Here is a 13238-nt window from a genome sequence, read left to right as displayed (position 1 = left end):
TTCGTAATTGTTGGCCAACATTTGTGTGACCGTGTGTATGCAAGACAAGTTGGAGCCAACACCCTTCGAACAAAAATCCATGGTTTTGTTGTCGGAAAATCCGATCGTGTGTACACGGCATAACTAACCAAAACATCTAACTCTAACCCTAAGGCCCCTTTCACACTTATACGACTTATCCCACGATTTTGTACTGCAAAATCATATGACAAGTCATTCTCCATGATTTTCAATGACTACCATTCATATTGGCACGACTTTAAGTCGTGCCGACTTCAAAGTAGTCTCCGGAACTACTTTGGTCCAACTTCCATGCGAGTTGATGTCCATAGACCTCAATGTTAAACCCTCAAGTAGCATGCAAATCGTACCTGAATAATATAGACACGATTTCAGTACGACTTTGTAAGCACAAGCTGAGAATGGTTAATGCCAAAGTTGTGGCAAAGGCGTACAAAGTAGTACTGCTCCCAAATCGCGGCAAACTCGCGGCCGCAAAATCGCTGTAAAATCGCATGACTTTGAAGTCACACAAGTGTGAAAGGGGCCTAACTCTAACACTAGATATGACCCTAACCTTTAACCCTATCTCTAACCCAAACTCCTAACTATAACACTAGCTGTAACCCTAAATCTAACCTCTAAGCCTCACCCTAACTCTAACCCTAACCTGTAACCCTCACCCTCACCCTTAACCCCAGGGGAAATGATGACATAGACTAAGCATTGGCCCCATATGTCCTTTGTGGTAGGTAAGGGAAATTGTCCTTCTGCAGACAACCAGTTCTCCTGCTCATTGTTCAGTGGGATTGGTTCCTCCTTCGATGAATGCCATGCAATAGATGCCTACCTGCACAATACCCAGAGTGGCTGATGTGACCGGATCGGAGAAGTCACCACCAGGTGGGGAAACGCTGTGAAGAGAAATTAATATATTTGAGACTTATTAGTAATGCAAACAAAGCAAAGACCCCAACTATTAGGGCGTTACTCCACAAGCTCCGTAGCTGCAGAACCTCCTCCCAATAATGTTTGGTCATAAACGTGTAGTTATACAAAATTGTCTGAGCTATTCATCACATGAAACTGCATATAGATTTGTTCTGTGCAAATAGGGTCACATTTAAATACTATTAGGCTATTGTCTCTCCAGGTAGAAGGTTATTCATTCACACAGAACGTAGTAAAATCAGGAAAATACCACATTATGGCCACTAGATGGAGCTGTTGATCATAGGAAACAAATATTTATTCACTATATTAAGCAGCTCTATCTAGTGGCAATAATAATGCAGTATTTTCTTGATTCAACCTATTCCATATGAATGAATAACATTTGACTTGGAGAGCAAATAGCCTGGTAGCACATGATTTCTTCCACTCACATATAAATAAATGCACATGCAGCTTCATAGGACTAATAGGTCTGCAAATACTCTACAAATCGACCCCACTGTATACAACTAGCACTTCATTATCTGATTGGTCATTATGGACCTCCGATCCTGGCATGAGATGGAGGGATGGAGGTTTGCTTTAAAGCTCATTTCCTGCCTGTTAGGAAGGTCATTCTTGGGTAGCCTGGATCATGGATTGACAAACATGGCCACTGCTACACAGATTGGTCCACTCACGCTCCAACAATGCTGACGCTGCCTTCTCTCTGAGGACTTCCCAGACACCGGACTCTTCCTGCCCTCTCATAGAAGGAGGCCAATCGAGCGCCAAGGTACGCAGGGTAACCGCTATCTGTAACACAAATCATTTCACACATGAGAAGGAGGCCAAATGGGTCGGATTATGCCGGCACTGGACATCTAATAAAATGACTACCCCCCTACCATCCCCGACACCCAACAAATGGCTGCCCCTTACCGTCCCTGAGACCCAACCAAGGCTGCCCCCCTACTGTCCCTGAAACCCAGCGAATAGCTGCCCCTACCCTCCCCGACACCCAACAAATGCGGCCTCCCTAACGTCCCCGACACCCAACAAATGGCTGCCCCCTACTGTCCCTGAGACACAACCAATGGCTGCCCCCCTACTGTCACCGACACCCAACAAATGGCTGCCCCCTATCATCCCTGACACCGAACAAATGGCTGCCCCCTACTGTCCCTGAGACACAACCAATGGCTGCCCCCCTACTGTCCCCGAACCCAACAAATGGCTGCCCCCTATCATCCCTGACACCCAACAAATGACTGCCCCTTACCGTCCCTAAGACCCAACCAAGGGCTGCCCCCTTACCATCCCCGACACCCAACAAATGGCTGCCCCCTACTGTCTCTGAGACACAACCAATGGCTGCCCCCCCCCCCACTGTCCCTGACACCCAACAAATGGCTGCCCCCTACTGTCTCTGAGACACAACCAATGGCTGCCCCCCCCCCCCACTGTCCCTGACACCCAACAAATGGCTGACCCCTATTGTCCCTAACACCCAACAAATGGCTGCCCCCCTACCGTCCCTGACACACAACCAATGGCTGCCCCCTGCTATCCCCGACACCCAAAAAATGGCTGCCCCCTATTATCCCTGACACCCAACAAATGGCTGCCCCCTACTGTCCATGAGACACAGCCAATGGCTGCCCTCCTACCCTCCCCGACACCCAACAAATGACTGCCCCCTATCGTCCCTGACACCCAGCAAATGGCTGCCCCCTACTGTCCCTGAGACACAACCAATGGCTGCCCCCCTACTGTCGCCGACACCCAACAAATGGCTGCCCCCTATCATCCCTGACACTGAACAAATGGCTGCCCCCTACTGTCCCTGAGACACAACCAATGGCTGCCCCCCTACTGTCCCCAAACCCAACAAATGGCTGCCCCCTATCATCCCTGACACCCAACAAATGACTGCCCCTTACCGTCCCTGAGACCCAACCAAGGGCTGCCCCCCTACCATCCCCGACACCCAACAAATGGCTGCCCCCTATCATCCCTGACACCCAACAAATGGCTGCCCCCTACTGTCCCTGAGACACAACCAATGGCTGCCCCCCCACTGTCGCCGACACCCAACAAATGGCTGACCCCTATTGTCCCTAACACCCAACAAATGGCTGCCCCCCTACCGTCCCCGACACACAACCAATGGCTGCCCCCTGCTATCCCCGACACCCAAAAAATGGCTGCCCCCTATTATCCCTGACACCCAACAAATGGCTGCCCCCTATCATCCCTGACACCCAACAAATGGCTGCCCCCTACTGTCCCTGAGACACAACCAATGGCTGCCCCCCCACTGTCGCCGACACCCAACAAATGGCTGACCCCTATTGTCCCTAACACCCAACAAATGGCTGCCCCCCTACCGTCCCCGACACACAACCAATGGCTGCCCCCTGCTATCCCCGACACCCAAAAAATGGCTGCCCCCTATTATCCCTGACACCCAACAAATGGCTGCCCCCTACTGTCCCTGAGACACAACCAATGGCTGCCCTCCTGCCCTCCCCAACACCCAACAAATGACTGCCCCCTATCGTCTCTGACACCCAGCAAATGGCTGCCCCCCTACCATCCCCGACACCCAACAAATGGCTGCCCCCTACTGTACCTGAGGCCCAACCAATGGCTGCCCCCTGCCCTTCCTGACACCCAATAAATGGCTGCCCCCTACTGTCCCCCACGCCCAACAAATGGCTGCCCCCTATCATCCCTGACACCGAACAAATGGCTGCCCCCTACTGTCCCTGAGACACAACCAATGGCTGCCCCCCTACTGTCCCTGACACCCAACAAATGGCTGCCCCCTATCATCCCTGACACCGAACAAATGGCTGCCCCCTACTGTCCCTGAGACACAACCAATGGCTTTCCCCCCTATCATCCCCGACACCCAACAAATGGCTGCCCCCTATCATCCCTGACACCCAACAAATGGCTGCCCCCTATCATCCCTGACACACAACCAATGGCTGCCCCTACTTTCCCTGAGACCCAACAAATGAGACTCTTCCATATACATTATACAGTCTTCAGGAAAGTCTGTTACGATAATGAATGTTGAATCTTCAGGAAAGATTTCTGTTACGATATTGTGTGTTTTCTTCTACTAACCTCTCCACCAACAGAACTCCCATCTCCCGCCAACTGCTGTCATTATAATGGTGGAGCTCAGCTGTGTGAGTGACACCTTATCTAATCTCCCCATTGTGAGAGGGGCAGAGACACAAACTACTGGGGGGAAATCTCCCCATCGTGGAAGGAGCCAAGACAGACTAATTCAGGAAATTTTACCATTGTGAGAGGGCAGAGACAAAAACTACTGCAGGAAATCTCACCATTGAGGGAGGGCAGAGACACAAACTACTGGGGGGAAATCTCCTCATTGTGGGAGGGGTGGAAACTATTGTAGTTATTTTATCCAATTTCCTTCACTATTAGAGATAGAAAACTCATTGAATGGAGTTAGATAAATGATTCTTACCAGCTGGCATTTCTGCCAAACGACCAGAGATTTCTCTCAGCGCCTCAGCCCATCGTGAAGTGGAGTCCGCCATCATACTGACGTTGTAACCCATATCTCGGAAATATTCAGACAGGGTGATTCCTTTTTGAGAAGAGAACATTCTTCAGTCTTATTGAATATATTTAGGGTCAAGGTTCAAGCTGAGATGGAGGGGCATCGGCTCAATGTTGTACATATTTATTATCATCAGTCCATCTAGCTGGCTCATGACGCAAGGTTTAGATAATGTTGAGTATGACATCAGACACTGCAAATTGTTTGATTTGGGCCAAAAGTAGCCTCACTCATGTTTGAGAATGGTAAATGGGGTAACTGTTGGAGACTGGAGGGGCATCAATACAGCGACTACCACAGCACACACTTATCTAACAAGACACAGAGTAGACCAATGGAATGAATATTTACTAAAGACTTCATGTACATACAAATATATAAGACATGGGCAAACCTGTGTAGATTGAGGCCTCTCTAGCTGCCACCGGCATGTTGGATGTGTTTGCCACCAGAGTTGTCCTTTTCATGATTGTCTCAGTTTTCCCATTAACCTCCATGGTAAGCTGATTAATAATGAATTCTTGGGATGAGTACACAATATCAGCCAAAGGGATTTATGGTGAGTTGTCTGAGAAATGTCTTACCTCTGGGAAGTCTCTCAGCACCTCTGACATCTCGTTACCTCTCTCTCCACAGCCCACGTATACAATGATATCACTATTGGAGAACTTGGATAAAGCCTGAGAGATCACGGTCTTCCCACAGCCGAAGGCACCAGGGATTGCTGTGGTTCCACCTTGGACACATCTGAGAAAAAAAACATGTACATCTGTTGGGACACCTAATCTCTCTGTTGGTCAAATATTGAGCAGTGTCTATTGGAAGACTGGCCTGCTGAGATGGAAGATGAAGTTCTACAAAGGCCAGATCACCACCTATATGGAGCTTTACACTCTCAGGCTGATTGTCCATTAAACCATCAATGGTGGGAATTACACCAAACCTCCCATATCTGTCGATGGGAGTCTCTAGACAGCTGATCTGTCTGGACATGAACCCAGCCATATCGGTTGTCTTATGTAAGTTCTATGTTGTCAGAATCAGATCCAAATGTGCCCTTGCAAATTTACAAATGAAGAACAAGTCTGCATCTGATTGGAGGCTTTCCAGGTTTGTGGACCTATGGCCAAACAGAAATGAGGCTTAGTAAGCCTTGAAATCCAGCAGATGACATTACGGGAAAAGGGCGTCCAAGACTCTCTGTCCAGTCAGCAGTGGGTAGTTGGCTGGAAGCTTCTCTGCGGTTGGTCGAATCTGCCGCACTGGCCACACCTGTACCATGGTCAGCTTTTCTTTGATGCCTTCGAAGTCCAATTCTAGAACCACATCCTAGAAAAGACAAAGTAATAATTTGGATAAAATCTTAGGAACCAAAAACACGGAGGAAAAATGGGTATGCTTTAAGAGCATATTAAATAAGGGCATTAGCCAGTGCATTCTAATGGGGAAAAAATTTAAAAGAGCTAATAAAAGTCCTGCGTGGCTTAACTCCAACGTAAAAATGCATATAAAAGCAAAGGAGAAGGCCTTCAAAAATTACAAGGCTGAGGGATCATCATCAGTATTCCAACTTTACAAAGAATGCAACAAGAAATTTAAGGGCGCAATCCGGGCGACTAAAATAGAACACGAAAGGCACATAGCGGAGGAGAGTAAAAAAAATCCCCAAAAATTATTTAAGTACATAAATAGTAAGAAAGGGAGGTCAGATTATATTGGTCCCATAAAGAATGATGAAAGAAATCTGGTTATTAAGGATGGAGAAATGGCAAAGGTATTGAATTTATTGTTCTCCTCAGTCTTCACAAGGTAATCAGGGGCCTTCAGTAACCAAAACTGCAGTGTTAATCCTCATGACACATCACAGGAAGCACCTCTATGGTTAAAAGAGGACAGAATAGAAATAGACTTGAAAAACGTAACATTAATAAGTCACCGGGACCAGATGGCTTTCACCCGAGGGTCCTTAAGGAACTCATTCAAGTATTTGCCAGACCTTTGTTCTTAATTTTTTACAAGCAGTCTACTGTTGATTAGAGAAAAGCCAATGTAGCACCAATATTTAAAAAGGGCCCAAAATACATCCCTGGGAATTAAAGACCTGTTAGCCTAACATTAATAGTATGTAAACTCTTGGAGGGGATGATAAGGGACTATATACAAGATTTTAGTAATAAGAACGATATCATTAGCAGTAATCAGCATGGATTCATGAAGAATCGTTCTTGCCAAACCAATCTATTAACCTTCTATGAGAAGGTGAGTTGCCATCTAGACAAAGGAAGGCGCGTAGACGTGGTGTATCTGGATTTTGCAAAAGCATTTGACACAGTTCCCCATAAACGTTTACTGTACAAAGTAAGGTCCATTGGCATGGACCATAGGGTGAGTACATGGACTGAAAACTGGCTACAAGGGCGAGTTCAGAGGGTGGTGATAAATGGGGAGTACTCAGAATGGTCGGGGGTGGGTAGTGGGGTTCCCCAGGGTTCTGTCCTGGGACCAATCTTATTTAATTTGTTCATAAACGATCTGGAGGATGGGATAAACAGTTAAATCTCTGTATTTGTGGACAATACTAAGCTAAGCAGGGCAATAACTTCTCCGCAGGATGTGGAAACTTTGCAGGAAGATCTGAACAAATTAATGGGGTGGCAACTACATGGAAAATGAGGTTTAATGTGGAAAAATGTAAAATAATCCATTTGGGTGGCAAAAATATGAATGCAATCTACTCACTAGGGGGAAAACCTCTGGGGGAATCTAGGATGTAAAAGGAACCTGGGGGTCCTAGTAGATGATAGGCTCAGCAATGACATGCAATGCCAAAGTGCTGCAAACAAAGTAAACAGAATATTGGCATTAAAAAGGGGATCAACTCCAGAGATAAAACGATAATTCTCCCGCTCTACAAGACTCTGGTCCAGCCGCACCTGGAGTATGCTGTCCAGTTCTGGGCACCAGTCCTCAGGAAGGATGTACTGGAACTGGAGAGAGTCCAGAGAAGGGCAACAAAGCTAATAAAGGGTCTGGAGGATCTTAGTTATGAGGAAAGGTTGTGAGCACTGAACTTATTCTCTCTGGAGAAGAGACGCTTGAGAGGGGATATGATTTCAATATAAAAATACTGTACTGGTGACCCCACAATAGGGATAAAGCTTTTCCGCGAAAGGGAACTTAATAAGACACGCGGCCATTCACTAAAATTAGAAGAAAAGCGGTTAAACCTTGAACTGCGTAGTGGGTTCTTTGCTGTAAGAGCGGCAAAAATTAGGAATTCCCTTCCACAGGTGGTGGTTTCAGAAGGGAGCATCGACAATTTCAAGAAACTATTAGATAAGCACCTGAACGACCACAACATACAGGGATATACAATGTAATACTGAAATACTGACATAAAATCACACACATAGGTTGGACTTCATGGACTTGTGTCTTTTTTTCAACCTTGCCTACTATGTAATACTATAAATGTAAAAAACTAAATTAAACTGCCTTCTTCCAAATATGAAGAAAATTGTCCTTTGACCTCCAATGTGGAGGATACCCATGTATAAGGACTTGGCAGAGGGAAGGTCTATGCCTAACCTAGAGGTAGAGGGCAGTATAAATTAAAGACTTTAAACAGCAACTCACTGAAATGTCATAGTTCCCAGGGGGAGCGACATAGGTGACAGTTCCACGGCTTCGGGGGGGTACCATGATTTTGTGTTTGATGAGAGAATTCTCTGTGACACTCCCGTAGATATCCCCTCCAGTCAAATGGCTACCTGCCTGGGGAAAAAGAATCGTTACAAATCATATTCACTCTCACTCAGCCAATCTATCCATTCCTCAAACATTTAAAGACATATGATTGATCCTAACCCTGTCTTCATGATTTCCAGATGTTCCCGAAGTACTAACAGACAACCCTGGCCAACAATCTTTGGAGAACTAAGAGAAAGCCTGGCCTGCAATCTATGGCGAACTAAAAGACAGCCCTGGCCTGCAATCTATGAAGAACCAACAGACAGCCCTGGCCAGCAATCTATGGAGAACTAAGAGACAGTCCTAGCCAACAATCTATGGAGAGCTAAAAGACAGCCCTGGCCTGCAATCTATGGTGAACTAAGCGAGAGCCTTGGCCTGCAATCTATGGAGAACAGACAACACTGGCCTTCAATCTATGGAGAACTAAGAGACAGCCCTGGCCTGCAATCTATGGAGAACCAAGAGACAACCCTGGCCAACAATCTATGGAGAAATAAGAGACAGCCCTGGCTTGCAATCTATGGAGAACTAACAGACAACCCTGGCCTGTAATCTATGAAGAACTAAGAGACAGCTCTGGCCTGCAATCTATGGAGAACTAAGCGAGAGCCCTGGCCTGCAATCTATGGAGAACTAAGAGACAGACCTGGCCAACAATCTATGGAGAACCAGGAGACAGCCCTGGCCAACAATCTATGGTGAACTAAGAGACAACCCTGGCCTGCAATCTATGGAGAACTGAGAGACAGCCCTGACCTGCAATCTATGGAGAACTAAGAGACAGCCCTGGCCTGCAATCTATGGAGAACTAACAGACAACCCTGGCCAACAATCTATGGAGAACTAAGAGACAACCCTGGCCTGCAATTCTATGAAGAACTAAGAGACAGTCCTGACCTGCAATCTATGAGAAACTAAGAGACAGACCTGGACTGCAATCTATGAAGAACTAACAGACAACCCTGGCCAACAATTTATGGAGAACTGAGAGACAGCCCTGGCCTGAAATCTATGGAGAACTAAGAGACAGCCTTGGCCTGTAATCTATGGAGAACTAACAGACAACCCTAGCCAGCAATCTATGGAGAACTAAGAGACAGACCTGGCCTGCAATCTATGGAGAACTAACAGACAACCCTGGCAAACAATCTATGGAGAAGTGAGAGACAGCCCCAGCCTGCTATCTATTGAGAATAAGGATGAGCTCCAGCGTGTTCTCACACCCCACGTGCAGAGCCCGCCAGGAAATCGGCACTGCACTAATCACAGGCGGTGAGACATTTCCCAATCTCTGGAGCCGCGCATCGGGACAATGTCTCACTGCCTGTGATTAGCTGAGCGCAGTGCCGACTTCCTGGCGGGCTCTGCACGTGGGGTGTGCGAACAAGCCGGAGCTCATTCTTAATGGAGAACTAAGAGACAACCCTGGCCAACAATCTATAGAGAACTAAGAGACAGCATGGCCTGCAATCAATGGAGAACTAAGAGGCAGCTCTGGCCTGCAATATATGGAGAACTAACAGACAACCCTGGCCAGCAATCTATGGAGAACTAAGAGACAGATCTGGCCTGCAATCCATGGAGAACTAACAGACAACCCTGGCCAACAACTATGGAGAAGTGAGAGACAGCCCTGGCCTGCTATCTATGGAGAACTAAGAGACAGCCCTGGCCTGCATTCTATGGAGAACTAAGAGACAACCCTGGCCAGCAATCTATGGAGAACTAAGAAACAGCATGGGCTGCAATCAATAGAGAACTTGGAGGCAGCCCTGGTCTGCAATCTATGGAGAACTAACAGACAACCCTGGCCAGCAATCTATGGAGAACTGGGAGACAGCCCTGGCCTGCTATCTATGGAGAACTAAGAGATAGCCTGGCCTGCAATCTATGGAGAACTAACAGAGTCAAACAACCCTGGCCAGCAATCTTTGGAGAAGTGAGAGACAGCCCCAGCCTGCTATCTATGGAGAACTAAGAGACAGCCCTGGCCTACAATTTATGGAGAACTAAGAGACAACCCTGGCCAGCAATCTATGGACCACTAAGACACAGCATGGCCTGCAATCATTGGAGAACTAAGAGGAAGCCTTGGCCTGCAATCTACGGAGAACTAAAAGACAACCCTGGCCAGCAATCTGTGGAGAACTAACAGACAACTCTGGCCAACAATCTATGCAAAACTAAGAAACAACCCTGGCCAACATACTATGGAGAACAAAGAGACAACCCTAGCCTGCAATCTATGGAGAACTAAGAGACAACCCTGGCCAGCAATCTGTGGAGAATTAACAGACAACCATGGCCAACAACCTATGGAGAACTAAGAGACAACCCTGGCCAACATTCTATGGAGAATTAAGAGACAACCCTAGCCTGCAATCTATGGAGAACTAACAGACAACCCTGGCCTGCAATCTATGGAGAACCAACAGACGACCCTGGCCAACAATCTATGGAGAACTAAGAGACAACCCTGGCCAGCAATCTATGGAGAACTGAGAGACAACCCTGGCCTGCAATCTATGGAGAACTAACAGACAACCCTGGCCAACAATCTATGGAGAACTAAGAGACAGCCCTGGCCTGCTATCTATGGAGAACTAAGAGACAGTCTTGGCCTGCAATCTATGGAGAACTAAGAGACAGCCTGGCCTGCAATCTATGGAGAACTAAGAGACAGCCCTGGCCTGCTATCTATGGAGAACTAAGAGACAGCCTTGGCCTGCTATCTATGGAGAACTAAGAGACAGCCTTGGCCTGCAATCTATGGAGAACTAAGAGACAGCCTTGGCCTGCAATCTATGGAGAACTAAGAGACAGCCTGGCCAGCAATCTATGGAGAACTGAGAGACAACCCTGGCCTGCAATCTATGGAGAACTAACAGACAACCCTGGCCAACAATCTATGGAGAACTGAGAGACAGCCCTGGCCTGCTGTCTATGGAGAACTAAGAGACAGACTTGGCCTGCAATCTATGGAGAACTAAGAGACAGCCTGGCCTGCAATCTATGGAGAAATAAGAGGCAGCCCTGGCCTGCAATCTATGGAAAACTAACAGATAACCCCGGCCAACAATCTATGGATAACTAAGAGACAGCCCTGGCAAACAGTCTATGGAGAACTAACAGACAACCCTGGCCAACAATCTATGAATAGCTAAGAGACAATCCTGACCTGCAATCTATGGATGACTAGCAGACAACCCTGGCCAACAATCTATGGAGAACTAAGAGACAGCCCTGGCCTGCAATCTATGGAGAACTAAGAGACAACCCTGGCCAACAATCTATGAAGAACTAAAAGACAGCTCTTGCCTACAATTTATGGGGAACTAACAGACAACCCTGGCCTTCAATCTATAGAGAACTAACAGACAACCCTGGCCTGCAATCTACGTAAGCCCCACCTACTCCTGGGTGACCTTCATCCCAGCCCACCCACTCTTTGTACTTACCCTGATGTTTTTGTCTGGAATAAACTCCCACTTGATATCTCTTGACAGAGCGGTCACATTAATACCCCGAGGGATGTAAATACTTTTTGTCATGTCTGAAATATCTTTTAAAGGACGCTGGATCCCATCAAAAATGTTTCCCATAATGCCCGGGCCCAACTCTACCGAGAGAGGCTTCCCAGTCCGCAGCACCGGATCTCCCACCGACACGCCAGCTGGGGGCATTCACTAAGGAAAGAGAAACGTCTGCAGAATCTCACTTCTATACTATACTACTACTATGTGTTACCATAGCTCCCAACTGTCCCTGATTTCAAGGGACTGTCCCTGATTTGGAACAAAATCCCTCTGTCCCGCTTTCCTCCTCATTTGTCCCTCATTTTGGGCTGATCTATATAGTTGCATATAAAATGCACTTTTTATCTTTCAAAAAGTGTTTCCCAGAGCCAAACCTTTCATCCAATTTCTAAATTGCTGCATTTGTGAATTTTAAAAGCCAATATAAAGGAATAGTAGTGGTTAAAAAAAAAGCACTTCTGGGTTTAACTTATCTTTTTTTGTATAATTCCCCTTTAAGGGGGCGTGACAGGGGGTGTGTCCTATGCCCACATACTTTAGCTAATATATAATAATAATATAATATATAATAATAATATGTGTTACTATGTATTATTATTTATTACTATGTATTACTATGTGATGTAAATGGTGAGTAAATAGCGAGGTGTGCAATATCTTCTGGTTCCTCGGTGACCTCACTCGACCATCACAGAAACATTATTTATTTAATTTCCTTCATCGATCTCCTTATCTTCTCTTTATCACATTAGGGTGATAAATGTGCAGAGGGTCACCGCCAAATTGTTACATGTATGTACAAAGCGACACCCCTAGAAGTATGACATTGGGGTGATATATGTTCAGTGAGATACCCCTAGATGGTGACATTGGGGTGATATATGTACAGAGAGATACCCCTAGATGGTGACATTGGGGTGATATATGTACAGAGAGATACCCCTAGATGGTGACATTGGGGTGATATATGTTCTGTGAGATACCCCTAGATGGTGACATTGGGGTGATATATGTACAGAGAGATACCCCTAGATGGTGACATTGGGGTGATATATGTACAGAGAGATACCCCTAGATGGTGACATTGGGGTGATATATGTACAGAGAGAATCCCCTAGATGGTGACATTGGGGTGATATATGTACAGAGAGACACCCCTAGATGGTGACATTGGGTTGATATATGTTCAGTGAGATACCCCTAGATGGTGACATTGGGGTGATATATGTACAGAGAGATACCTCTAGATGGTGACATTGGGGTGATATATGTACAGAGAGATACCTCTAGATGGTGACATTGGGGTGATATATGTACAGAGAGATGGTGACATTGTGGTGATATATGTACAGAGAGACACCCCTAGATGGTGACATTGGGGTGATATATGTACAGAGAGACAGCCCTAGATG

General features: G+C 46.4%; 1 protein-coding gene across 1 annotated transcript in view; it reads right to left on the bottom strand.

Annotated features, from left to right (window-relative positions):
• Positions 1 to 13238, bottom strand: part of LOC141116492 (V-type proton ATPase catalytic subunit A-like) — a 64183-nt gene that overhangs the window by 25928 nt on the left and 25017 nt on the right. The window contains exons 4-11 of the mRNA XM_073608856.1: positions 11749 to 11963; positions 8174 to 8311; positions 5715 to 5866; positions 5122 to 5284; positions 4932 to 5040; positions 4442 to 4564; positions 1635 to 1749; positions 851 to 914 (exon numbers count right to left, since the gene is read on the bottom strand). Coding sequence (XP_073464957.1) covers positions 851 to 914; positions 1635 to 1749; positions 4442 to 4564; positions 4932 to 5040; positions 5122 to 5284; positions 5715 to 5866; positions 8174 to 8311; positions 11749 to 11963 — 1079 coding nt within the window. The remainder of the gene's footprint in view (positions 1 to 850; positions 915 to 1634; positions 1750 to 4441; positions 4565 to 4931; positions 5041 to 5121; positions 5285 to 5714; positions 5867 to 8173; positions 8312 to 11748; positions 11964 to 13238) is intronic.

The sequence above is a fragment of the Aquarana catesbeiana genome, linkage group LG13, assembly GCF_042186555.1.
Source record: "Aquarana catesbeiana isolate 2022-GZ linkage group LG13, ASM4218655v1, whole genome shotgun sequence".
Classification (NCBI taxonomy): domain Eukaryota; kingdom Metazoa; phylum Chordata; class Amphibia; order Anura; family Ranidae; genus Aquarana; species Aquarana catesbeiana.
Note: the sequence above shows the minus strand (reverse complement) of the source record. Positions and strands in the feature narration are given on the sequence as shown.